Source organism: Tamandua tetradactyla, chromosome 6 (genome assembly GCF_023851605.1).
Source record: "Tamandua tetradactyla isolate mTamTet1 chromosome 6, mTamTet1.pri, whole genome shotgun sequence".
Classification (NCBI taxonomy): Eukaryota; Metazoa; Chordata; class Mammalia; order Pilosa; family Myrmecophagidae; genus Tamandua; species Tamandua tetradactyla.
In genome coordinates this window covers 29,009,754-29,037,675 of record NC_135332.1, presented here as the reverse complement: position 1 = coordinate 29,037,675, position 27,922 = coordinate 29,009,754, and the positions used below count along the sequence as shown (strand labels likewise).

Sequence of the window (27,922 nt, the reverse complement as noted above, 5' to 3'; positions counted from 1 at the left end):
CTGAATGCCAATTACAGATTGAAGTTGTTTAAAAAACCAAGATGCTAGCAAAAGCTAATGGAGTTTGGATTTTTTTTTAAAGTCAGACTAATACACTTCTTTAATAGTGAATAGATTGCTTGGTCCTGAAAGTTAATTCACTACACTGAGCGACCCCCCCCCCAACCTTTTCTGCACAAGTCCCTAAGGCAATATTAGAGATGCCTCTGACAGCCAAAATTGTACAACTTCAAGAGGGGAACTGCTGGGAACTAAGTAAACAAAAAGCAAAATTAATAAATGTAGTTGTAATTGATATAGGTTGCTGCCACTTGTGGCAAACCAAAACCTAGTCCATGCCCATTTTCTTCACATTTGCACTGACATCTTCCCAAGACGGTAACTACATTCTTGACGGAATGTGCCAAGACTAGGGTGGGGAAAGCCCAGACACTAAGTGGAGAGAATGCATTTTGCATCCCATTGCCTTAGAAGGTACAATTAAGGACAAGTGGTACCTAGACTATGGAAAGCCCACTAGCCAAAGGTAACTACAAAAGAGAACTAAATACATAACCAGTGCAGAGTAACTGAGGCACCAAGATCACAATCCAGCCAGCCCAGTTTCCGCCTCTCCATCCCTGAATGGATCTGGGAGAAAGCATTAATAGCACTCATCAACTGTTTCCCTGGAACATGACAATACACGGAAGATTTTGTTTTCATTATGGTTCTCGGTGTACTTTATTCTCCTGCTGTCTAAGCAGCCCACACAGGACAGAAATGGGTAGCACTGAGGAATGATCAGTTTCTCTCTCCCCAGTATTTTTGCCCTTCCCTAAGCCCTGACCCACCCCTAAATATTATCAGGAATGGTTAATCTCCCTGAAGGAATAACTAAAAAATTAAAACAAGGCATAAAACGGCCAGGCCTCTTTGTAGGGCTTAGGAGCTGGTACAAGCTCTTTATCTACTATGGAGCGTCTCTCCTTCAAACACCTGGAATTTTTTTTGTACACTGGTTCATAAACCGGCACTTGACTCCAAACCTGGCACCAAAAGGCACAATATCTGATACCCTGTACAAAAGCTATAAGAGATGCTGCCGTGTGGGTGGGCAAAACTGAGCCAATCCCACTTATGAATGGAAGGCTTGGATGGGGAAGGGAAGATCACAGAGATAGAAACACAAATCCATTCTTATTGCTAGAATGGAAATGAAACTGGGAATAAGGGTCCTGTTTGTTAATCTAAGTACCAGGAAGCAATTAAAACATTTCCTTGGTTTTTTGAAAGCAGCATAATCAAAATGCCAGCATACTCCTAGTAACTGCAAAACCAAAAGGGGATCAAAGCTCATCGACATCCCTTCTTATTGCTGAAAGTCTTAAACCAAAATGCAGGGTGCTCTGTTCTCTTGTTGAAGGAAAAATAATTAAGCTTGATAAATGGTGATTACAACATATCACACCATTAAGAAAAAAATCAGTGTGTGACCAAGGGGATGTCTGACACCATTTTATTAATCTTCAATTTCTGGAAAAATATAACCTTTTTCAAGTGCCATCTTCATCACGAAGAGTTCTAGTTAAATGTGTGTGTGTGTATCTTTGCTTTTTGTTTTGGTTAGTTGGTTTTGAAGTGCAGCAAGAGACCAATACCACATTGTAGTCAATCAAATAAAAGAGAACAGAAGGCCAAGCAGTTTCCAAATGGTTATTTTATCAGATTGTTTGAACATTAAATTTATCCTTGTTTGCAATCCAAAATAGTTACCTGAAATTTGCTGTTTTGCTTATGTGTATGTATATTTTCTTTTACTGTGTATTTGTTTCCTAAACTCTTTGGCACAATTTTCTGGGGGCACTCAGACTGCCACGCACGATACAAATCAGGAGATTTTCTTTTGTGCTGCCAATTCTGAGCATTAAAAAATTTTGTTTTGTTTGGGTTGTGGCTTTTGTTTTTTAAGTCTGCATTCTTTATTTATAACAATTGTATTTTGATTTTTTCTATATCCTCTAACTCCAGAGTTTTCTTTTTCTCCCCCCTCCCCCCATTCTACATTCACAGTTGAACCATATTATTAGGAAAGACGCCTTGATGAAAGTATCAGGATGGGAGCGCTGACAAGTTGTCAATGTTATCCCTAAAAGATAATAATTAAAAAACAAAATGAAACAAAACACCCCCCAAAAACCTAAAGAGCGTCTTTCCTTTTTTTTTTTTTTAAACATATCTTGTGCTGCATCAGTAGACAGAACTTCAGTTAGTTTTATGAAATGCAACGTCTTAACCACCCCGCCCCCATTTTTTTTTTCTGGGAAAAAAAGAAACTGCAATGACTTGAAGTTGAGAATGTGGATACCGCCTCACTCATACACACTCATTCTCAGACTGAAAAGAATCCCTCACCCTCCTTTTAGCCAGCACGCGTACTGTACCGTGTGGCAAAGGTACACTGAAGGTGGGCTTGAGACACAGGCTCCATCTTTCTCATCAGTAGCAAAGGCCAAACTGCCTTTTACAACAAAGCACCACAGCTGAACCCAGTCCCTCCTCCTCACCCAAACCAGTCATTCCACTCAGCCCTGGCCAAAAGACAGAAAATCTACTTCTAGCCTCTTCTGGGAAGAGAAAGCTTTCTTTTTCTTTTTAAAGCAGGTAAAAATCCATCGTTTTTCTCTTTTCCAAGAAGGCTGATGTTATAGTTTCCTATGAAGTCAGTGCTTACTTAGCTCACTAACAGCGCTGCTGTTGGTGGCTGCGGCTGCTGCTGTGGCAGGATTTTCAGTGTGGTGTGTTTTCAAGCCTCACTCACTCATCCTCTCATTCCCAAACATTCAGCATCCGTGCACACTCCTCACTTCCGGGTTTTTCAAAAGATTGGAGATTTCCAGTGGGGGTCTCAGGTTATCATCCCAATGGTAACAGATCTAAAAACAGATGGGGAAAAAAGTCAACCTCTGAAATCACATAGTCCCAGTAGAGCCAAACACCTCTTTGATTCCTACAATTAAGTGCTTCAAGGCTAGAACCCTTGACTAGTAACTATTCAAGGGCTAATTACTTTCCTTCTTTTCCTATGTACCTTGGACCTGGCTCTCATTAGCACCACTATCAGAGGGTAGGAAGGGAACTAAAAGGATAAGACTCAATTTAGTCAATTTTACTGACAGCCGTGGAGTAAGATAACTCAGTGGGTGGGAGGAAAATAAATAAAACCACACTCCAAAGTAGGGGTCAGCTAACTTTAGCTTTGGATCTCTTCTGTAGAGTTAAGCGATGCCCATAAGTACTGCAGTAAAAAAGGGAAAAGTTAGAAAAAAGAATGCCATTATGATGATTTTATTGGTATCCAGTGGATACTAGCTATATAGAGAACCAAATATTTGGCTCAAGGAAAGACTGAGGTTGCCTGACCCTTCCACTAGTATGAGACCGAGAGGCCTGGTTCAGAAGCACCTATTTGTGAAAAAGAACAAAACAAAAACCTAAAGAAAGGCAGCCCTTGCCAGAGTAGCCTAAAGAAAACACAGCTTCTCCTCAAGAAAATAGAGGAGGGCAGCGGAGACAATCTTACCAAGCTTGGTTCTTCAGTTTCCTCAGTTCTTTTGTTGCCCAAGTAGCAAGGGTTTTTGCTTTGTTAGTCTTCGATCTCCGTCCTTCAGTTAACAGTTCATGGATCATGGGTCTGGCTTCTACTAATTTCAATACATCCTTCCCAAATGCTGTACATAAATCCCTGTGTAAAACAAATACACCAGAGATTGAGTTCCTTGCCCCATACTAGTATCGTCTGTTTTGAGCATTCCAAATTAGTTCTTATCTATCTTTGAGTTTCTTGGTGTTCACCTAATTTTTTTTTTTTTTTTTTTGGGTGCATGGGTAATCAAACCCGGGTCTCCCGCATGGCAGGCGAACATTCTACCACTGAACCACCCGTGCACCCTCACCTAATTGTTAAGGCTGGAAGAAATTTTAGAAATAAGCAGTCCAATTCCAGCTCTCAATGGATGAGAAAATTGACGTCTAAAGACATAAAACGACTTACCCAAAGTTCCACACAGCTAATTCACGGTAAAATCAGAACTAGAATCCAGGTCTTTGAGCTCCTCAAGACCAATGTACTTTCTTCTAATGATGCCTCAGAAATCCTCAGTAGAGGAGGCTAAATAGAGGCAATTTGTTGACCAACATCAGAATAGAGATAGATCTGATACTGCTTCTATACCTCTGAGAATTCATGTCATCAAAACTTTTTAGTGGAGAGAAATTAGAAATCTGGAGGGTCTAGAATATGGCTAGAGCTTAGAATTATCATTAGCATTCAAAATGGGATGCATGGGCTCAATTACATCCTAACACCATCTCTAAAGAATGAAATCTAATCGTCCTCCATGCGTTGTTGATCGAAGTTCCCTTCAAAATTCTTTACTACATATTTTCCATGAGAAATTATTCCCAGGTCTTAGAAGCAGGATATTATAACCTACCCTATCAGTCCAGCAGCACATGCTACCACTCCATCTGTATGATCCTCATCTCCAGCAATGTGGTCAATAAAAGACAGAATAAATTCTACTCTGGGTTGTACCAGCATCACATCCGCTATAAAAGAAAGAGAAGGTTTGATAAACTCTCACATGTGGCAGGACCACGCCCCCCTTTCAAAACTCCCAAGTATTCTACCCCCATCAGTGAGATTCAGACTACAGTGATACCAAATTATTCTTCCTCAGATTAAGGTATCATCCCTCAAATTAACAGAAGAAATTCTTCTTCCTACAAGTAGTTAAAATAATTTGGAAGGTCTAAAAGTAACTTCTTCCTCTAAGCCAGTGATAACTTCCTAATCAGTAAGAGAAACATCAGGTAGTTGATAGAGGAAATCTGATTCTCCAATTCAGTTGTACTCAGATTCAACTACCACTTGTGGTTAGTATAGAACACAACCAGCTTTTCCATCAGAGCTTTTCCCAACAACTTGCTGAGTCCCATTCCTTGTAATGCTCAAAAATGCAGAGGAACAGGTAGCATAAATAATAAAGTTGACATTCCTATATATAGATACCCTCCCTGAAAACTACTCCCTTCATTAGGGCACTGCTTCCCCACCTTCCTTCCTATAAGCAGCCAACAGGTGCTAGTTTACAAATGAACTACAGAATGAAAGATACAGCCCATTAGGCTAAGTACACACTGGCCAATATAGTCAGTAAATTGAGGTGAATACTCAACGGTGTACATTCTCTTGATCTCCCTTCAATCCCTGGACGATTCCGGTATAGGCTTCCAAGCAGCCTTCCCTTAGCTCATTCAGATAATCCACCATGTCATAGTCTGACTGTAAGAGACAAAGAACAAGATCCCCATCACACTTTTGGTTGTATGTTTGTCAAAAGTCCCTCTTCCCCAACTAGGGTTGGATTTACAGATCAGCAAAATAAGCTTTAAGCTTACCTTGTCCACCTGGGCTTGGGAGGCCTGCTGAAGAGTATTCAACACTACTTCCAGATATTTTTTAAACTCTCCACCAATAGCAAGGGCAATATCACCAAAGACTGACAGAATCTGTGGCTTCACAGACCTGTGGACATTTTCATTCTGACAAAGGACAAAAAACAAAAGGAAAGGAAATTAGTAAACATCAAAAACGCAAGAAACTGGGCGGGCCACGGTGGCTCAGCAGGTAAGAATGCTTGCCTGCCAAGCCCAAGAACCTGGGTTCGATTCCCGGTGCCTGCTCGTGTAAAAAAAAAAACAAAAAACAAAAAACACAAGAAACTAGTATTTATAAAAAACAACCATATTAGCTTTAACAGATACACCACACTAATGCTAATATTATTATTAATAGGGAAAGCTCTGTGTGTGTATGTATATATGGAAACATTGTACTTTCTCAGTAATTTTACTGTAAACCTATAACTCCTCTAAACAATAAAAATAACTTTAAAAACCACAGCTAGATGCAAGGAAACTAAAGCTTGAGAGTTAAGTAACTTGTCTGCGTATAGAACCAAAGGGCACAAACAAACATTAATCGTGGTTATCTCTGGATAGAGGGATTATATAATTTTTTTTCTTGCATTTTCCTGCATTTTCTCCCAAGTTCCATGCATTACTTTAACTTGAGAGTCATTTTGTGAAAGTTAGTAATTCTTTTGTTCATATGTTTACAGCCAATGTTCTGAGAACTTACAGCTTAGCTTCTAATTGTTTCTTCAAATACTTGGGTAACTAGATGTGCAGACACTCACCCCCAAGTTCTCCAATAGCAGCTGCATCACCTCATCACAGAAAGGTAAGATATTGGATTGCAGGGCACGGCATAAGTCTCCCACTAACCCCACGGCTGCCAAACAAACCTGGAAAGAATTGAGGTGGTAAGATTAGTTCATTTTAGCAATCAATATGGCAGAAAGAAAATTCAGAATATTTGAGATATCATCAAGAATAGAAAAGTCAGTATTTACTGAAAATAGTGGTGGCAAAGGAGGACTTGTTAAAAAAAAAGAAGAAGCTTTGTTCTTTAAGGAGCTGACAGCACACCTTTAAAGCTGCCCCTGAATCAGAAGTGCATTGGAAGTCACCCTGTGCTCCTTTACCGAGTACATCTAATTAATATCCTGTTTTTCACAGACTACTTCCAGTTCAGACGCCCAGGACAACAAATAAAGTACCTCAACACTTGGAACGATGCATAATGAAGAAGATGACATAGGCCACAGGAAGCTGATTTTGTATTATCAAGTATGAATTAGACATCAAGTATGTGTTAGAAGAATATAAATGTATTATTTCAAAGAGCATATCTTACCTGGTACTCAGCATAATTTTTCAATCCAATGCCCAGGAAAGGTTTGAAGGCCTCCATGTACTTTAGGAATTCACCACCCAACACTGCAATGAAACAAACTATTAGCTAATGATAGTACCACAGGACATCATGTAGGTGAGCAAAGATATCCTAGTTGCTGAAAAATGTGTTAGCACCACTCAACAGCTTAGGTGGAGTGTGAGTTAATGACTGATTCTATCATCAAGACATTAGGCTAAGACAAGTCAAATTCTTAATTGCTGGAAGGGCCTAACTCTTGTGCCCTGGAAATAATGCCAACTCTATAGAGAACATAATTTCACTCTGCCTGGAAAACAACAAAAGTAATATGGCCCTCAAGGAATGTTTAAGTTAAGTTTGAATTGGTTGAGCCCGCAGTGTTGCCTCTTGTCCACCCTCACCTGATCATGACACATCAGCTTCAAAACAGGGTCCCAAGGCAATTCCATCAAACACCAGGAAAAGAAGTACTGGACTTCAGATCCAAATGAAGCCATTCTGGGCAATCAAAATTAACTTCTTTGCCCTTTCAGGGTGATCATGTATTCACAAGACCAGTTGGATATATGCTCCTTAGGCCAGAAATAGGTCTGGCCCTCACCTTTAGTAATATGTCTTACAAGATACCCTCAAAGAGGCAGTCCATTAGTGCTCTTTAATGGGCTTTTAATGGCCTTTCAAAGAGCCTTAGGTTTGAAATGGGTTCCCTAGAGCAATTTCACAAAGCCAGACAAATAACAATCAGAAAATGAATTCTTAGAACTCACTCAATATTTAATTCCATCCTACAATAGCTACCACGATGTGCCAACCTGAGTACAAAGGATTACAACTCTAACCAGGTGGTATCAAGTACCAGGAAAGAAAACAGAAACCATTACTTCTTTCACCCTTCATAGGATTCAAACCCCAATAAAGTAGACTTTAGGACAAAAAAAGTGAGCGCCCGTTGGGTGATAAAAGTTAAGTTTTTCCCAAACAGGATGCCATCTAACTTAGTCACAAGCTGACTTCCCATTTACCTCTAGGAGAAAGAGTAGAAAAAAGTTGGATACAAATTTATATCTAAATTCAATCCAACTTTGGATCGACTCAGGCTCCCAGTAAATTGGTGAAGAGCATGCATTCTGTGGTTAAAAATTCAGAGCCATTTTAAACTCCACCACTGTAAAGACATTCCTTGCCTGACTTTGGCTCACTGACCTTCCACCAATGTGCTAACTGCCATCAGGGCATCCTCTTGCACTCCCCCAGACCCAGCTGTGCTTTGGAACATCCTTAACAGGGAGGCCATGACCACATCAGAGATCTGCAAAGCATCTTGATGCTGTACTTTCCGGAGGACATTCTGTGAAATGAATAAGAGTCCAGGGTCTGTTGGTTTCAAATCCTCCAATCAGAACATCATACCTTTTCAATCAATTAAATGTTACCCTTAATTTTTGAGGGTGGGGAGGTGGGAAGTAGGAACCAAATACAATTTTCAGGCTCAAGAGTTTGACAGCATATATCACCAGCATCAAAATATTGATTTTAATATCCCTTCCACTTCCCACTTCAGAGCAAACATGATATGATCCCCCTGGTGCAGAAAGTCATCTCCTTTGCATTTCACTTATGTCTGACAAATTCTTGTCAGATCAATTAGCTTCCATACTCCAGTTTTCCTGGAATGGCAGTTGAACTATTTTAGCTTTAGGCAAAGTCGTCATCATATTAGAATTCTTACTCACAAAACATAAAAAAAAAGCAAACTTTCCTAAACCTTAAACCATTTAAAGATGTTGGTCAAGTAAACTAAAGCCTGGATTCTTCAAACACATATTTCCCAAACAACCCTCCTCACCCTTTTGTTTTAACTGATGTTACTGACCATTCTATTTTGTCTGATGAGAGAGGAAAAACAGCATAACAATCATGCTTTTAAAAAAATGAAGTTTGGGGTAAAAAGAAGGGAGTTCAGAGTTAAGATTCCTAGTTAGCGTCATTGAATACTAAGCTCTAATACGTACTTAAGCTTCAGACAATACGTTCCAGGGTTTTCCTGATCTCTTGCAGAAGAGGAAATCACTCCCAGCCACTTCATGAGTGGGGAGTACCATTTTACTTTAGTCTTCCCAGTTTCTCCTCAGAAAAAGGGTCCACTGCAAACAGCAGGCACTGCTAAACAATTATAGACTATATAACAATAAAGCTTCCAATAGCAAGTGTCGTTTCAAAAGATGATAGAAACTCAAGGATATATATTTTAGTTTGACTGCAAAGTAAACATTTGGGGGGGAGGGGGAAGGGGAGTGCACTGACCAGGAATCAAACCCAGATTCCCACATGGCAAGTGAGAATTCTACCACTGAACTTACCCTTGCACCCCCATGCAAACTTAACATTTTTAATGAACTGAAATTGGTATAGAATACCAAGGGCCACTAAAGACGGTACACCTAATAGCAACGGATCCCATTCCCCACCCCATGACATTTTACCTCTCACCAAAACTGTATTTTTAGTGAACCATAGCTGGGAATAAAATCTGACTGGGATAAGCATGGACAACCTAACCAAAACCAAAGATTAAAAATTTCCAACACAAATCAGCTATACATCTGGGAGACTAAGTAGTTTCCTCTCCTACAGTGCAAAAGACAAACTGACTCTTTCTGGACAGGAAAGGACCATGGGAAATTACTCTCCTAGTGAGTTAACAGAGTAAAGTCTTTGAGAACACCTTCTGAACAGATTCATCTACACAATTTCAGAGTTCTGTGTGTACATGAATTCGTCAACTTGACATTCAGAAATGAAGAGGAACCACCATACCTGAAGAGTTGCACAAAGTAAAGATTGAAGGTCATTGAACTGAATCCTATCGGATGTGCTCTGGATATGCGACTATTAGGGAAAAGAAAAGAAAATCACTCATTATGTTTTAAATAAAAATCTTCAAGAAAGGATTTTAAATTAAAGCCTTACATTGTTCTTGGGTTTGCTAGGACTATTAAATAATGTTTATTGATACTAATGTAGGAAACAAAAAATTTACACAACCTAAGACGAAATATGAGTAAACTGTGAAAAGCAATGCAAATGACAAGATGCAATTTCTTTTCTTTTTTGTATAAGCATTATATCTTTCTAGGAAAATACATACTAAAACACCAAAGAGACAACAGTCCTGAAATTAGAACTGCACCCTTCCCACTAACAGCAAGGCACATGTCAAGCCTCACCTCCATTTGAAGCACTTGTTGCAATCGTTCCATGATGACCAGAGTTGTTTTCTGAACCGCAGGGTAACAATCCTTGGCACTGTTTTTCACAATTTCCATCAAAGATTCATATGCAGCACTCCTCAGGTTGTTCTGGTGTCCATCAGGTCTGTAAGGAACACACAGCAAAATCCTTAAAGCCTCAACTGAAGAAAAAAGACAGAAAAGTTCTTGTAATGTAGATACTGCCTCGCTAAAAAGAACCCCAAAACTGATAAGGTTTCAAGCCTCATCTGAGTTTGCCATCATAATAGTCAGGAACCAAATTTTCAAGTCCTTTGAACCAATGGCTATGTCCAGACCTGGTTAAAATTCAGAATGGCCCCTTTCAAATAGGGATAAAGTTATAGGGAAAAAAAAAAACTTGCTTGAAATACTTATGAACCTATGTGGACAACGTAAGAGAGAATGCCTGAATAGCCAAGAAAGATTCCCCATTTCATTCATTCTTCTGTAGGAGATGCTTTCATATACAAGTTTGAACTGAGGCATAGAGGTAAACCAGTTAAGCATAGAAGATTTTATGCTCAGCCCTATTCTTAAGGGTTCATTTCCCTCATGGCTTTAAGTAGGTATAAGCCACGCAAAACCAATCCCTTCAAACTGTACTTCAAAAGTTCATTTGTTAAAAAAAAAAAAAAAAAAAAGTTCATTTGTGGTCCTTTCATGCAAGAGACCCGGGTTTGATTATTGGACCACGAACCACCCCCACTCCCCACCAAAAAAAAACTTCATTTGTAAATCAATTATTTGATGCCAAGTTTCTCATCCAATCTCATCAGAAAATGGCAGTTTCTGAACTGATGTGGCAATTAAACCACGAGAGGCATCATTTCTTGTATTATTCCATAACCAAATACTCCTGTTAACTGCCAACACAGCAGAATTAGATTCTATAGATTAATTACTCTCTAAAAGGGGGACTTCAAAAGGCAGTGGAGACACAGAAGGCACTAAATATAGGGTCAACTTATGATTAGTAATCCCATTACTGCAGATATATACTCAAAAGAACTAAAAGCAGGGACTTAAGACATTTGTACACCGACGTTTATGGTAACATCATGCATGATACCCAACCCATGGAGGTGACTAAAGGGGACAGTAACTGAGAAGCAGAAGGGCAAAGAACTGTGGTATATATACATAATGGAATTGTGTAGCTACAGAAAGGAATGAAGCCAGGAGGTATGCAATAAGATGAATGAACTATGAGGACATTATGTTGAGCAAAATAAGCCACAAACAAAAGGACAAATATTGTACAGTTTCTTTTAGAAAACACTTATAAGAAAACTGGGGTCTAGATTGAAAGCTCTTTTTTAAGTGTTATTTCTAAATTCTAAGACAGTGGGCTCTATGTGTATAAACTGGTATTTTCCTGGAACTCTGGGTACCTGTCTATGACACCTAAGACTCAAAGTTGGAGTTCTGCTCTGAAAGCCAGCATTCCTTCACACAGCAACTGTTATTTAAAGAAGCCAAAAAAGAGATCAGACTTCAATTAGAGATAAGAATGAAGCTGATCTGGTTGGGACTAAGATAAAACAGAATTCAGGGTGAAGGATAATAATGTTTGTATTTTAGAACTTCACATATTGTATCAGATCAAAGAGGAGGTTTATTTTGTCCAAAACCTAAATTTTCTTTAACACACAATCTAATATAAACTGTCTGGCCAATTCAGGAAAACAACCTAAACCATGGACCCTAGAATTGAGAATGAGGTCTTGCAATTCTGTATAGCTTGATGTATTACCTGGATACATTCCAGAGTTTGTTGGACAGATAATTAAAAAGTATTGGCAAAATCTCTTGAAGGACTGGAGAAAAAATATGGAAACTATTAAACATTCCCACCTGGGAAATCCCTAATACTCTCTCAAACATTAGGGATTCCCAAGTTAATAAGCCAAGCCCTTGATCTTGAGGCTTGCTCAAGAAAGAAATTTTTGTCTGATAACAGAGAAGCTAAGCCTACCTATAATTCTAAGAATTACTTCCAGATAATCTCTTCCGTTGCTTAGATGTGGGCCCTCAATCTCTAAGTGCAACTCTGCAAGTAAAATCATTACCCTCCCCCTATGTGAGACACGACATCTGGCGTATAAGTCTCCTTGGCAATGTAGGATCCAGGAATGAGTCTGACCCTGGAACTGTGGGATTGACAATGTCTACCTAAAAGGGGGAAAAGAAATGTAATAAAATAAGGGCTAAGAGATTTCAAAGAGTCGAGTGGCTATTTTGGAGGTTACTCTTATGTGAGCTTCAGCTACATACTGCCAATTGCCATGGTATGCCAAGCTCCAACCAACAGTATTCCTGCAAACGCTAAAGAATAGCCAGGGCTCTATCTGAGACTCTACAAGTTTCACTCACTAAGTTTATTTTTCATAAACTTAAAACTTTCAGATGGTTCTAGAACAAATAAGCCCTGAAACCAGTTACTAGTCTCTAAGGGCATCAACCAGTTACATCCCCCTACCCCATAATGACAACACCCCTTTTCAACATCAAGAAGTTAACAGTCATTGTCCAAATATCCCTAAGATCGGGAGATGGATTAAAGGAGTTGTTGCAATAGAGAAGACAGGATTTAAAAAGTGAGTATGATCACTCACATTATATTGATATTTCCTATCATTCTCTAGTATCTTGGAGCAGCTAGAAGGAAAAACCTGAAATTGTGGAACTGTAACCCATACCATACTTTGAAATTTATCTTTTTTGTATGTATGTTGTATGTCACAATAAAAAGTATTAAAAAAAAAAAAAAGGGCAGTGGAGAAATGAGACTATTTTCCAGAATTTAATTGTAAACCCAACAATTCTAAGGTAGGTGTAGCCTTCATTTCTTCCTCTTTGTTTAAAGAAACAAAGAAAAAAAACCACTTAGGATTTTTTTCACTTCTCCGTATCATGTAAAGTCTTTTTGTCTCAATATGATTAGGCTAGACAGCACCCACACAGAAGGATACAACGCCACCATCCATTTCAGTGGAATAAGTTACCTGTCTGTGGTCTCCAAGAGCTTCTGAACTATAAGTTCAAATGAAGAAGATAAGCAATAGGTAGCTGGTTCTTCCTGATCATCAGCTACGTCTGCAGCTTCATAAGCAGCTTCAGCCAAACTGGAGAAAGCCTGAAACCCAGAGAAACTCCACATTAGTCCTAAAAAGAACACCACATCAAGGTTAACTCACGTTTTTAAAGATATCTTGAACAGTGTTCCTTTCCAACCAATCTAAGGATAAATTATTGTTAGTGAGTCCCCAACTTCTGTCAAGATCATTTTAAGACCACTTAAGATACTTTACAGATGCCCTTAAAATTAGTTTTTTTCTGTTTGTACTTGTCTGATGATCTGCCCACAATTCTCTAAGTGGAGTGCTTTCATCTACCAAAGGCCTGCTACTACTTTTTACTCATTCCTTACTTGACCTTCTTCCCCCACACTCCAAAAGGTCCTCAATGAACTAAATTCAGCCTATACTGACTCAGCATTTAGGCCACCCACTTTTCTTCCCTCTTGACCCCCTCTCAGCAATCATACTTTTTGTAGCCAGTAACTCTCTACCCTAATCAAAGCTTATTTTCCCCAAACAACTCAAGAAAGAAAACTGAATCCAAATAATTCCCCTGCTGGGTTAGCATGACTGTTTTAAGTGGTTCAGGAACCAGTCACCATGAGTCAACAGCCCCTACGGGCTCATGCAATTGGTATCTCCCCCACATATTAAGAAGAAATTAGAAAGGAGATGCTATTCAGAAAAAATATTTCCAGTGAGGTAAACCCATTTCTCCTCCACGCCTACTTTGGCAATGAGTCAGCCAACCTCCCTGTCTCACCAGGAAGAAAAATTCTTACCCAACAGACATTTGAAGCCACTCTGGGTTCAGCACTGAGACCCTCAATCAGACATTGCAACAGGGGAGTCAAGTATACATCATTGATGGCAGCTTCAGGCAGCAGTTCACAAATTCTGCCTACCGTCCATGCAGTTGTATCTCGAACAACTACACTGGGGTCTTTCATTAATTCTATTAGGGTGGGCATAGCCTGAAAATATAATAGTTATTAGCAAAGCAAAATGCAGATTAAAATTCATATTGCCTACTACTTCAGAAGAGGAAATACTAATGGATGGACTTTAACTGAAAGTATCAACAAGATGCTTCTGTAATTTAAAAAGACATGCCTATGAAATATCAACAGGATAATAAACACACATAAAGTGAAAAGTCCTCCTCTCTTCACCAAATCCTAGTATAGACTTCGTTAATTGAATGATTTCAGCAGTCTTCACTGAATCACTTAGAGATCCAGGATGCAGCTGTGATGGCATCTGGCTATATCCTGAGTTCCTTATGTGCTAAACTCAAATATATTGAACTCTGTGTCATTTATAGTAGGCGAAATAAATACATTTCCATAAAGGGATTTTCATAACAGAAATGTTATTATGTTTAAAGGATGAAATAATAGTCCCATCATTAAAAATTATGGAGAAATACTTAGGATATACCCTAAGTGAAAAAACAAGTTTTAAGATTATTTGCATTAAGATCACTATCCTGTTGTACATACATGCACACTGTAAAAAATTTGGATGGATAAATAACCAGAGTGTTATCCTCTGAGCAATGGGAATAAAGGTGACTTTCTCTTTCTGGACTTTTCTAGAAACTTGAAAAGTGCAGAAAAGTCCAGAAAGAGAAAGTCACCTTTATTCCCATTGCTCAGAGCCTTTGAGGATGACTATTTACAGCTTGCAAGCAAAGGCACACCCTCAAAAGCAAAAATTTAAACAAATAATAAATATCCCACTTTCCACTCCAAATATGCCCTTTCCCTTGGCTTTACCTGTATAACTAGTGGTTTGAGTTGATTGGGCTCTGGTCCTTCCAAGATACAGCCAAACGCCATCACCGCTGCATCCCGGTACCGCCAATCAGGGTTCTTGATGTGTTCCTTAATGAAGGGTAGGACATGTGGGACAATGTCATCTTCACAGCAGGTAGCCAGAAGCATGAGGCACACTCCTGCTGCTTTGCAGGGGTTCCAGTCATCATCATCATCATTTTCATCCTGGTGAAAAAATGTGACAGTAAAGTTCTGTTTTTTTTAAATAAATTTTTTTTAACATGGGCAGGCAACAGGAATTGAACCCAGGTCTCCGGCATGGCAGGCAAGAACTCTGCCTGCTGAGCCACCGTGGCCTGCCAGCCAGTAAAGTTTCTGATCAAAGAATCGTTTTACCTCAAAAGGTACTCTTATTATGCCCAAATCTTAAGCTCTAAAGAGAGTCTAAATCTTTGTACTTTATCCCTCCCATGCAGATTCATCACAAGTACAGCCTTTGTTTAACAACACAGATTGAGGGAAGATTCCAATTCGTGCTACACTATAATGAGACTGAACAAACTCTGACTATACAGCAGCTTGGATGAATCTCAAATATTCAGAGTAAAAAGTAGAACAAGCGTATAAGCCACACAATTTTAATTATATATATATAAAAAAATCAACGAGAATTAGTTTAAGGAGTTAAAAAAGAGTGGTTTCCTTTGAGGGAGGCAGTAGTGACTGAGAGGAAGATAGAAGAGGTAGTTTCTGAGGTGCTAATAATTGTTATATTTCAATAAAGCTAAAAAAAAAGACTTCATTCAGATCTACCCTTAGAATTCAAGGACCATCTTCCTTATTGTGCAGCATTAACCCCATACAATAATTTAAGGCAGTTTGCTTATGTAGTTTTAGAGAATTATGTATCTAAAAGATGATTTGTCCCTAAAGCACAATAAAAATACACAAAAGCAAAGCCTAAGTCAAAAGATTAACTATAAAATTGAAAGATAAAACAAAAAATCTGTTTAAGGGAATACCCAGTCTATTTCAAACCAAATATATCTCTTTTGACACTGCAATACTGAAACACCCATATTATTTTCTTAAAAACAGATTATATTCCTATGTATAAAGAAATTTTGCCATGCACAAAGTAACCAACAGTGATTCCTCAGAGTACTGCCAATTCTTTGGTAATATTTCAATATATCAGAAGTGATGAGGCATCAGGAAGAACCTTCCCAAACAACATACAAAAAGAACATAGGTAACCAAGATACACTTCTTATAAAAGAACTTCTATATTACTAATTAGACCCATATCTGCATGAAGTCTTTTATTTTTGTCCTGAATTTTATTCCTTGATGTTATTGACTTTGAAGCATCAGTAGAATTTCTTTCATGGTCGGGAGTTCTTCTTGTAACCAACCTCACCAGCAGAACTCATGAGAATATACCAGACATTAGAACAGATATTTGTGCAGCCAACAATGAGCACATCCCTCTTCTCAGCTTTCACACAACATGATGAACCATATCAATTTGGACAACGCAACAATTGAGAAACGAGAGCACTGTGTAGCTCATTCCTGATCAAGATACATATGAATGTTCAGACCATTCTCCTTCACAAACTCAGAGCCCAGGGGATCTTACAGATTCAGCTCAACTGTTTCTGAGTCATCTACAGAACATTAAATAGTTTATTAAAAAATGTCATAAATTTGGAAGGAAGCTCACCTGTTTAGTTAGTGTCTGTGTGAGGATTGGAACCAGGTACTGTAGCGCTCCCTTGGCGTAAAACTTGCTGGTGTGCTCAGGGGGCCGTCCTTGTTCTGCTGCCTAAGGAAGAAACACAGCAAATTCTGGACAGCAGTAATCAAGCTATGGCACTAAATCCATACAATGAGAGTTGTAGAGGGCTCCATAACAGAAATATAGTCAATCCTCATTATTTAAGAATTCCGTATTGCAAATTCACCTACCGACTAAAATTTATTTGTAACCCCCAAATCAATACACAGCACTTTTACAGAAAAGTGCAGAGTGGTGCAAACTTTGAGTCGCCCAATATACACATTCCCAACTGAGGTCAAACAAGGTGACACTTTGCCATCATATTGTTTCAGCTCTCACTGTAAGTGAACTTTTCATGGTATGTCATGCTTTTTGCATTTTTGTGCTTTTTGATGGCGATTTCACTATTTAAAATGGCTCCCAAGTGTAGTGCTGAAGTTTAATAGTGTTCCCGAGCACAAGAAGGCTGTGATGTACCTTATAAAGAATATGTATGTTAGGTAAGCTTCATTCAGACATGAGCTATACTGCTATTAGCCATGAGTTCAATGCTACTGAACCAATTATATAAGGTGTGTGTGTGTATAAAAAAAAAGAAATATACACACACCCCTTATTGATAAATATAATTCAATCAATTAAATACAGTGTCTTTAAACAGAAACACACACAAAACAAGGTTATATGTTCACCAGTTGGCAAAACCAGAGGTTCACAGGAACCTTGGAGCAATGGTTTATTATTCACTAATTCAGTTTTCACAGCAACTTTACAGAGCATAACTACTGCAAAAAGAGAATCAACTGTATATGGGGCAAATAACATCTGCTGTGATGTCTGGAGGCCTTCATTTTTTTCTCTATTCTGATGACTTTTAGGCCATACATAATCTATTTTAAAGGATCAAGGCAACCTTAAGAATTGCATACTTTTCTCACAAACTCAATTCACATTTACAAGCTATCATCTAAATAATCTTTCAATTAAGAGATGAATCAAGTTTACATGAGGATGCCAAAAGTAAGACGCATTTTTAAAGTGCATAAAGACAACTGGTCTTGGAAACCACATTTGAATTCAAAGATCAAAGAACCCTTTTTCCCCATCTCCAATTTCTTTACCAGATCTAGTAAAATTTCTATTACAAATCCCACACTTGCATTAGGACTTCAGATTGGAAATAATTCTGCTTCAGGTGTTACCTCAAACTGTGACAACCAGCTGCCCCCTTGTGTTCACAATAAATCATGCCTAACTAACTAACTGGCAAAAACATGGGATGCCTCATTACTGATTTGCTCCCTCATGAGGGGCTTTGGCTAACAGAAAAATCATAATCTCTGCAAATGTAGATACTTTCAAAGCTCACCCCTCTCCTTTTCCCGGCTCACCTCTGAAGCTTCAATGGCTAAATCCATTTCCTCATCACAGACATTGGACCAGAATTCTATCCCTTGTAGGGCCACCTCATCAATGTCACTTTTCATTGCTTCAATTGTGATCTTGAGAGAGAGAGAGAGAGAGAAAAGATGTTTCAGGTCCCAAATAAGTGCTGGTTTAAGTCAGACTCCTCTTTAACCAAAGATACCCAACTTTTAAAATGGAGATTCATGAAAGCTAGGTCTGGAATGAAAGGTAGAAAACAGATTTTTTTCAAAACATCTTTTTTTACCACCACAAAGATAGCCCAAGTTTTCTTGGCATGGCACGATACACTTAAACATATACTCGGACTCATGGAATTTCCTTGATTTCATAATATTAAATTGAAATTACAGAACTGACAAAATAGCAACTAAGAATGGCGGGTTTTGCAATTAGTTTCGAGCTCAAATCATGTGAAATAAAAACTTACTGCAAAAAGAGCAGGACCCATATATGTCTCCATGTACTGATAATACAAGGACATTATCTTCACCAGATTCTGCAACGCAGCCACTCGTACCTTTTACAAAGAGTAGATTAAATAGTTTAATATTTCAACCAAGGAATAGTTAGGTAATATCATTTCTGCAGAAATGAATTTCTCCTTTCAATTTCTTTATTCTTTTCTATTTAATTATTTTTCCTGTCCTTCTCTTTTTTGCTTTAAAGATTCCTGTGGAATCTATTGCATGGTTAAACTCTTTAATGCCACTCAGGCAGAAAAAGTTGCCACCACATGCTTGGAGGGTCAGGTTTGGTTTAGAGAAACACCAGAAGTGTTTCAACGGCTACAATTCAAAACAGTCACTTGAACAACTCAGGACAATTAAATGCCAGTGCTTATCAAAATCACCCTCTAAAACTTTTTAAAGAGATTGGCAAATTCCATTATGGTAACTTTCCAAGTACTGTTCTTCCTTTTTCTCTACTATCTTGGAGGAAAATTCTTACTAATAACAAAATTATTTTTCTATTCAACTAATCCTCAGTATTTCAAATTACTATTTGCTGGAGCCAGCATTTCCTAACAAAGTTATCGGACAGGCCATATTTCATATGTTCTCATACTTACCCTTGTATCTGGACATTGTGTAGCCTCACAGACCACCTGCATAATAAAGTGCCTTTCAGACTGCAAGAGGAATAAAAATAAAGAGAATTAGGAGAGCAAAATCCATTCAGGAGAAGATAGTAGACTCTTAAGATTTTTCATTTCCTCAGAGCCCCATACAATCCTGGTACAATCAAGTAGCTTTTCCTAGATAGTAATAGCACAATGAAGGCTATGAAGAGTTTATTCCCAGTGTCGGCTATATGACCCACCCTCTTAGACGGTCCCTAATCTTTTAATCCCCAAAATGACTTTTACTAACAAGATCTCAGGAAGGAAGTACACAGGAAAATGTTGGTTAAACAAACAAACAAACTCTAGTTCCTTAATCTTACATTAAGATTTAAAATGTAAGAGATTTCAAAACATTTGCTTTATTTCAAAGATGAAATTTATTTTTTGAGAGGTAGCAAATGTACACCAAATGTGGTGAGAAAAGGAAAGAATGGCGTAATGAACTTTGTTACTCTGAAATCTTCTAGAATCTGAAAGGGTAAAGACACTGCTTATTAACCAACTAGAACTGCAATTTGTTCTGGCTTCTTAGCTCTCCCTAACTGGAAAGAGCAAGAAATTGACAAGAAGCCCAGCTAAAGTTTCAGCTATATGAAAATATATAAAGGTAAGTCCAGGCAAAATGTTTCTATATTAATTTTCAAAAAACATCTCCCTAAGGAGGTATGAAACACCCCAATTTCTATACACTTTTTAAAGTCCCAAAACACATTTAGGACTGCAAGAGGAAAAACCTAAGCTAAGAAACACTGCAGATCACATCATTCCCAAGAGCCTGACAAGAAGTGGCAAACGCCTACCCCATTGTTATGGTTAAAGCAATACATCTCAACCACTATAGGAAATGAATGCTTCTAAACAAGGTGGTACTTTCTGTATCAGAAACTTTTAAATAACACTTTAATACCCTCTAAACCTTTATCTTTTTTGTCAAAAGAATTGTACCTCTTTGTCAAAGTTTGCTTTGGTGAACTCCAATGAGTTCAGGAGTGCATTCGTAGCTGCTAGCTTCACATTATTACTAGGCTCTTCTTTCCTCATCCCCTGGATTATGGCAGTCAGAATCTCATTGGATTTATCCTGTAGCTGCTCTGGGTCCTGAAACAAAGAGAAAGTGCAAAAATACAATAACAAGCTTACAGTAGTCCTTTTAATTGCAAAATTTACTGGAGTGAGTATCATGATTTCCTCTACTATCTGTCCACACATTTCCATGTAGAGAGAACACTACAAACCACTTGCAAACTATCCCATGGTACTGGTAGTCCAAAAGTGAAAGTTAAACTCATCAATTTCACCTCTAACTTCTTAACATTATGACCTTGGGCATAAGATAATGCTGGCCTTTTCCCCCACTTCTGTGCAAATGGAGTTGGCAGTTTGGTGTTTTTTTCCAGGTCAAGTACCAAAGTAAAGCTTCAGAATACCAGAGGGCTGAGGATCAACACCTGACTAAAACATCTAGGGAGTACAAGATTCAGAGCAAATCCTGTAGACTTTTTTGTGTCATTAAATCCATATATCAAAAGAGACATCAAGAATGGTGTCTCATCAACAACAGAAGCCCTAGGAAGGCCGGGTATAAAACCATGTGTTGTGGCTCCAGCAGTTAAACCAACTATAGCAGGATTCAGCAAACTTTTTCTGTAAAGGAGTAAATGAAAAAATAACATAGTATCCATGCTACATTGAGGATCCTGAAGAAAGGTCAGGGTGCTCCAAAGTACAAAGTATCCTCATGTAAAAAGTCCAGAATCTAAGAATCTTCAAACATGGATTTCCATTATGAATTTGTGACCCATTTTGCTTTCAGGTATGATTAGCAATGCAAAGATAAGCTAACTAACCAGTAATACAAATCTAATACAATAATACAAATTCACAAAAAGGTAGTTCTATGTTCAAAACAGTCTGTAGTAGCTTATTTTTTTCTTGCTATGATAGAGTAATCCTAATACCACGCATTTAGAGAAAATCAGAGGTATACAAATTTGATACATCAGCTAGAAACTTACTATATCTTGGCAAATGTAACCAATAGCTTCCAATGTTGACTCTTTCATGTGCTCTGTGCTGCTTGGGTTTGTGACATTGGCCACCAATTGAGGAATTAGCTCTGGCCACTGGTTCACTGGGATCTCTGCACAAGCAATACCAGCCACGCACTGTGAGGCAGAACTAGGCCGGTAGGTTTCTGTGCCCAAAGTTTGTAAAACCTGCAAAACATAAAAAAAAAAAAAAAAAAAAAAAAAAAAAAAATTAATTTTGCCTACCACAGTTTCATCTGAATGCTTACAGAATGAAAACAGAAATGCACAGAAGTCATATACAGTATATAGCCAGCTATAGAAAAAAAGTCAGCCAAAGTACCAGCGTCAGCACAACCAACTTCCCAGAACTTGAGAAACAGAAGGGCCATCCTTGTTTCCAAACAAGTCTCCAAAGCCACATACCTCACTTCAATGCAAGGTAGGAAAATAGCATTTAGAAGGGAAGAGGGAAGCGGTGGCGGCAGTGGTGGTGGTGGTGTAAGGGGCAGGGAGGTGGGGGAGGTCAAAATTAATATTCCAGACCCCTTTTGGTGATATAAGGGAAGGCTGTTCACAGAACAAGGCCAATTCTGGGGCATTCAGGTGGATCTGATTCACAGTAGATTACCGTCTAAAACCTGATTCAAGAAGAGATTCTTCCCCTCATGATCTATTAAACAAACTAACTTCCTTTTGGTGACTGACAACAAGCACCCTGGGTGACTTACACAGCAAGCAACAATATCACTAGATGGGAAACAAAGTTACTAATGTTACAAACACCTAAGAATTATCATTATTTAACTTCCAATCTGATTTATTCTTTTCAGAATAAGAAGGAAAAAAATGTTCTTTCCCTATCAACACAACTAGACAGATATGCCAAGATAGGCTTGTCATTCAACATGTCTTGTTTGAAATGTTAACATATAAGCATTTATGTTCAGGCTTTGTAAAGACAGGATGAAATCACAATTGACCCAGGATTAATCATTACCATGATCAGCTAACTCAGTCAATGAACTCACTGAGAATTACTAGTCCACTCAAAAGGCAAACAGTTAATGGTTCCTAGCATGGACAGAGGACAAAGAATAGTTGCCAGATATCCGGGCCAGTACTGCTGACTAGGTGAGGTCACCTAGTATCATGCTCTGTAGCTAGTAGCTAATAATAAAGTCACCATCTTTTTCCCTTAAACTCTCTACTTACTCTCAACAGCTCTACCCAGTTACAAATAGTTCTGCTTAATTCTAAATTAAGACTAGTGGAGCTAGAATGAACTTGAACAAAATCTGCATCTCAAAATCAAGATAACTTGTCAAGTGGAAGTGGCTGACCAGCTATTAACCCAAGCCTAAGAGTTCTAGTTCAGGGTGCCTTTGTAATGTACTACACCAAGTCTCTTGGGACATACCTGGAGATTACTTAATTTATCCTACCTTTACCTTTTCTCCTGTAAATTGCTTCTAGAAGAGCATTAATTAATATATTATTTGAGCTGACTACAGATATCTTAATACCTGAGTAGTGAAATTTCTTTTAAACCAGGGATGGCCCTAATAATACTCATGCGGAATAAGAGGAATAAGAAACTAGCTCAATTGTGTCCTAAGATTCACATTTCAAAAAAGAAAACTGACCATCAGTACTGAGAGACAGTATTAATTATCAGATGTGCTATAAAAGACATTCGGTTTGACAACTGGTCAAATTAATATTTAGAATTTAATAAACTCTGCCATCTGAATTTGTAGATTTTTTCCTTGTTGCCTTAATTTTAATTGGTTTATGAAACTTACTGTACAAACACAGATTTTACAATGATTATTTGGATACTTTATTTAAATACGCCTAAGATATCCCATTTTTGGTGGTTCTCAGTGTATTGTGTTTTTATAAATTTAAAAAACATTAAAAAAAATGAAACGAAACCAAAAAAAAAGACAATCAAGGTAAAATGGTCAAGATGACTGCTTTTTGTTTTCATGCACAAGGGTTCAACCATGCTTATGTAATTCAAAATTTACAAAATATTGGTGTTAAGTGACATGTCAAAAAAATGTTAAATATAGTTTCTATCATGTCTTATCTCATTTAGTATTATGTAATTCGAAGATAAAGAAAAAATCAAATGGGCACTACAGTCATCAAGACTTCCAGTGAAGGAGAAAATTTCATTTATATAAAATTGCCCAGGAGAGGGGGATTAAAATATTATTATATAAGCAGACTCAATGTGGATAGAAATAGCTCCACATATTCCAAAGAAGATTCAAAATAAACTGGCTTTCTAACCTACAGTTTCTGTTGCAGACAACTCCATGTAATACTGGAGCAGAAAGGAAGTAAACAGCTAATGCTGACACCTAGAACCAACCAGGAAATGGCAAATATGATGAGGATAACTAAGACCCACACAGGTACACATGTAGCAATCCCATGTTGGTTTCCTCAAATATCAAGGACCCACTGATGACTGCACAGATGCTAAACTTACTCCTCTTTGTGCCTTATAAAAACAGTCCACTTTTAGAACCTAATTAGAAAAAGAGAAAGCACACCTGTCTATGTATTCTGAGTCCTTTGCTTCAAGCTAGAACGATGCATTTCTAATTCAACAAAGTCATATGAACTTCATGATGCAAAGCAACCAGATAGTCAATTTTCTTCACATACTAGGAATATCTGTTATCCCAACTTTTCGAACATCTTGGAAAAAAACAACAGATCTTTCTTAAAGAAAGTGTTTCATAATCTGCTAAGTAGATAAAAGCACAATGTCATATCCCTATTTCATAAATTCTGGGCTTGAAAGGCTCGAGAGATCTTTTAATGTCTCTTCTGACTATACTACACACTGCCATGGCTAAATCACCAAAGCATGACAATTATCTGCAGCAGAACTTCACTAAGAACTAGGTGCTGGATGTCTGTGAAAGAATCATTTGGGAAGACAGTTTTAAAAATAATTCCTGAAACTTATTCTAGACCTATTAAATCAGAATCTCTAGAAAAATCTTAGAAATTAATATTATAATATTATTAGCAAATTCCCTAAGTATTCTGACATACCCAAGTTTCGGAAGTACCAATTTATGTACCATTCCAATCTACCAAATGGATTCTACAAATTCCTTTAATCACCGATCTAAAGTTTTCCCAAACAGCTATGTCCACCTAGGTTATCTGAAAATAAGTCCATTCCATCAGTGAAAACGGACAAGTTGAACTGAGAAAAATATTTAAATCAAGCACAATTTTTATCTTCAAGTGAGGTTCAGGTTCCTGAAACCTATCATACTGTGAGCTCCAGTTCAGCAAATGACAAAAGAACCAACATGTTTAATCCCTAAACATTATGACGAAAAAGAGAAAGTTACTTACATAGTTCTTGACTTCTCGTCGGGCATTAGCATCAATAGCAAGCCATCTCTGCTGATACTGTGCCTTGATGTCTGGATCCTTAGATGTCAGAGAGTTCTTGATTTGTAGCCCAGCTGCAACTCTGGCAACCTGACTGTTTCCTGGATTTGCCAGCACTCTGGACAGTTCCACAAGGAAAGTGGGCTGTTAAGAGATGTATTTGCGAATGAAAATATCTGGTAGGAGTTTCACCAGTTGAGGATAGCTTATGGAGCATGAAACCTTTTTTCCTTTTAAGGACAGATTATTAGTGCCACAGAAAACTCCAAAATATCTACTTCAAAAATTCCATTTAAATGTAACTTAACATATGAGTAAATAGTCTTCTCAGGCAATGGCAAACAATACAAGAGTGGCAGATTTTCCTACCAAGGTCATTCTTAGAGCCCAAGTTTTCAAATCACATCCCCAGATTTAAAGCAAGTTTGCAATCTGGTAGGCAATGGACCTTCATGCTGAAATGTCCCAAACGCCTAAAATAGTGCTTGTAACTAAGTATACGTTGAATGAATTAACGTTATGACAGGAATGTAAAATTGATATTCTTTTAAAAACTTTAGTCCAAAAAGAATTTCAGTGTGACTTTTGATCTCATGAAAACAGAAAATCTTGTATGAGAGGAAAATACTTGTAGGGAAATCTAAAACAGATTGAGGAGCCTAGTCCTCTGTACTTTAGTTGCAAGCATGAACCAACTTTCAGCAAAAGGGGAACAAAGGGAAAAAAAAGTAGATTTACAAGAAAAAGTTAGTGATAAGTATTAGAAACTGGGATAGAGAAAAACTGAAAAGATAAAAACTGTCAAGGCAAATTGTTCCAAAGAATATGACAAATATAAATGGCTAAAAGCCTCTATACAGTTTGGTATTAGTTATCCACGAAACTTAATGGAGCCCTAAAAAATATATTCAATCTCTTATAACACACAAGTCCCCAAACCACACCCCTTACGATTTCTGACACACACACACATTCCTGCACCCCCAAAAGCCCTACTCAAATGTAAAAGTTAACAGGAAAAGCCAAAAGGAGAGTTTCTGACTACTAACAACTACTGTTCACCATAGAATTTTCACATCAGAAGATAATTCTTAAAAGTCGTATTTAGTTTTGTATCATTATAACATGCTAGGTATGAAGGCTTCTGCAAATTAGCAAAAGCAGAAACGGGTGTCTATACTAGTGGAAAAATCCTTTCTGGGGAAAATTAAGGGTAAAAATATCAGCAGAAGAAACTATTCAAAGGTAGTTTGTATGAAATAAGACTTGCCACTTCTTTCTTACATTATTTTATCTAAATAACTCAAAGTGACCCATTTGGTTACAGTGTTAACTACATATTACTTATACTTTCAAAAGATGTCAAGTATCATCCACCTTTCCCTCTGCTCCACATCCTCCCAAATACAGGGAAACCGAAGGGAAGCAAGTGGCACACGGCTTGTTTCAATCAATCCATCCCACATTCTCAAACAGAAAATGTGCTCCTTAAATCTGAAAACTCCAAAATGAGGAACTTTGCTCTGTGATTTCCTCAGGAAATAGGACCGATCAAGAATGAACCCCAGTCTGAGTACAGATTCCAAATATCTACTCATGGATGTTAAAAAAATAAAAAAAAACACCAAAAAACCCAGGAAAGAACAAATCAGGCAGTATAGGGAGAAATATTAGGAGACATGGGTTAACTGGCATTCGGGTGCTAGGCCTGGCGGTGAGCACAGGCCAAGCTAAATCGGTAAGAGTTGAGGTCTGGTAAGTAGATGGAAAACCACAGGGGCCATGGGACAGGAAGAGGAAGCCGGTTCGGGTCTAGAGCAGAGCGGGCAGCTGGGCTCTGAGCTTCCACATGGCCCCTAGGCCCGGCTCCCCCACCCCCACCCTCGCCGAACACGCAGCGCGGCGCAACCTAACTTCCCTTCCCTCCCTCTTTCTCCCTCCCGCTGCACCGCCGCCCTCAGGCCGTGCGATGATTGGGCGGCAGTCACCCCGGTGAGCCGCGTCATTGGCCAGCTTCAGGGGCCCGGGGCGGGACACACCCACCGGCTTCCCGATGGCGGGGTTAGGTTGGAGCCGGGCGGGGGGAGGGGGACGGGATGGGGCGGGGTAGGTTCCCGAGGCCTGGGCCTCCAGGAGGGCGGGAAGGCCCCGGACGCAGGAGATGGGGAGACGGCGGGATAGGGAACGGCGGGATTGCACGCACCAGGTTCTCTACGGCCGCACGCTCCAGGAACTTCTGCGCCGCTTCCAGTTCAAGCCGATCTGGGGGGAAGCAAAGTGGGAAAGGGAACAGGGTCAAAGGGGCCTGGGCCTCCCCTCCCCCCACTTAAAATCACCTCAGCCCGAACCCCCAGCCCCCGCGTCCTACCGGGAGACACAGTCTTCTCGAGGATGGTGATTAGCTCCATGGCGGAGGTGATAGCAGCGACTTCCCCTAGGACGATGGTCCGGCCTCTCGGGCGGCGGCTCTAACTGGGGGTGGGGGTTGGGGGTCGGGTGGGAAGGGAGGGTGGGGTGGGGGGCGGGGGTCACCACAAGCCCATTCACCGGTTCCCTCTTGGTAGTTCCGGCGCCCTTTCCTTCCTTCTTTCTTTCCTTCTTCCCTCCTACTTTGCTGCTGGCGGCCGCGGCAACTACTCTTGTAGCGGTGGGGTAGGCACCCCGGGGGCAGCTCAGATCGCGGCTGGTGTTCGGGTGGCGGAGGGAGAAAGAAGGAAGAGAGGCAGTGAGTGAACGGCGACTCGCAGGGAGGGAGAGAGAGGGAGGGAGGGAGGGAGGCGGAGGGATATTCGGGCCGGACCTCGCCGCGGCGGCACCGCGCTCCAGTTCGATTGGCTGCTGCCGTGGGCACGCGGAATCCCCAATTGGTCAGGCGGGCAGGGTTGAAGGGCCGCCGTGCGCCAATTCGCCCGCTGGCTTCATGACCCGGATTGGCTGGGCGGGCAGGGAAATGGAGCGCGCGGATTGGCCGACGTGAGGGAGGTTGGGGTGGGGCCGGCGAGAGCCGGCAGCGGGTTGGATTGGCCTGGTAAAGGCCTTGAGCTTAGACACGCTGAGCGCTTGGAGGAGGATGGACTAAAGGCAAGGCTCCAAGCTCGGGTGATTGGCTGGCATACTAGACGTCGATAGGATAGCGCGCCCGGGAGAACTGGGAGAAGAGTTCGGGGTCGGGTCCGCGG

The 27,922-nt window shown here is 39.4% G+C and overlaps 1 protein-coding gene across 1 annotated transcript; it reads right to left on the bottom strand.

Moving 5' to 3' along the window:
- Positions 1–1,681: 1,681 nt before the first annotated feature.
- On the bottom strand, positions 1,682–27,505 carry KPNB1 (karyopherin subunit beta 1). Its single transcript, XM_077164609.1, has 22 exons — positions 27,112–27,505; positions 26,947–27,005; positions 24,705–24,887; positions 21,303–21,503; positions 20,233–20,385; positions 19,234–19,293; positions 18,592–18,681; positions 18,128–18,238; positions 16,680–16,781; positions 14,954–15,178; positions 13,958–14,149; positions 13,101–13,231; positions 10,051–10,198; positions 9,641–9,712; positions 8,027–8,171; positions 6,803–6,885; positions 6,243–6,350; positions 5,443–5,586; positions 5,221–5,326; positions 4,476–4,590; positions 3,563–3,724; positions 1,682–2,915 (listed from the first exon to the last, which is right to left on the bottom strand). Coding segments are annotated over exons 1-22 (2,631 nt in total). The 5' UTR covers positions 27,152–27,505; the 3' UTR covers positions 1,682–2,914.
- Between the last annotated feature and the right edge of the window lie 417 nt (positions 27,506–27,922).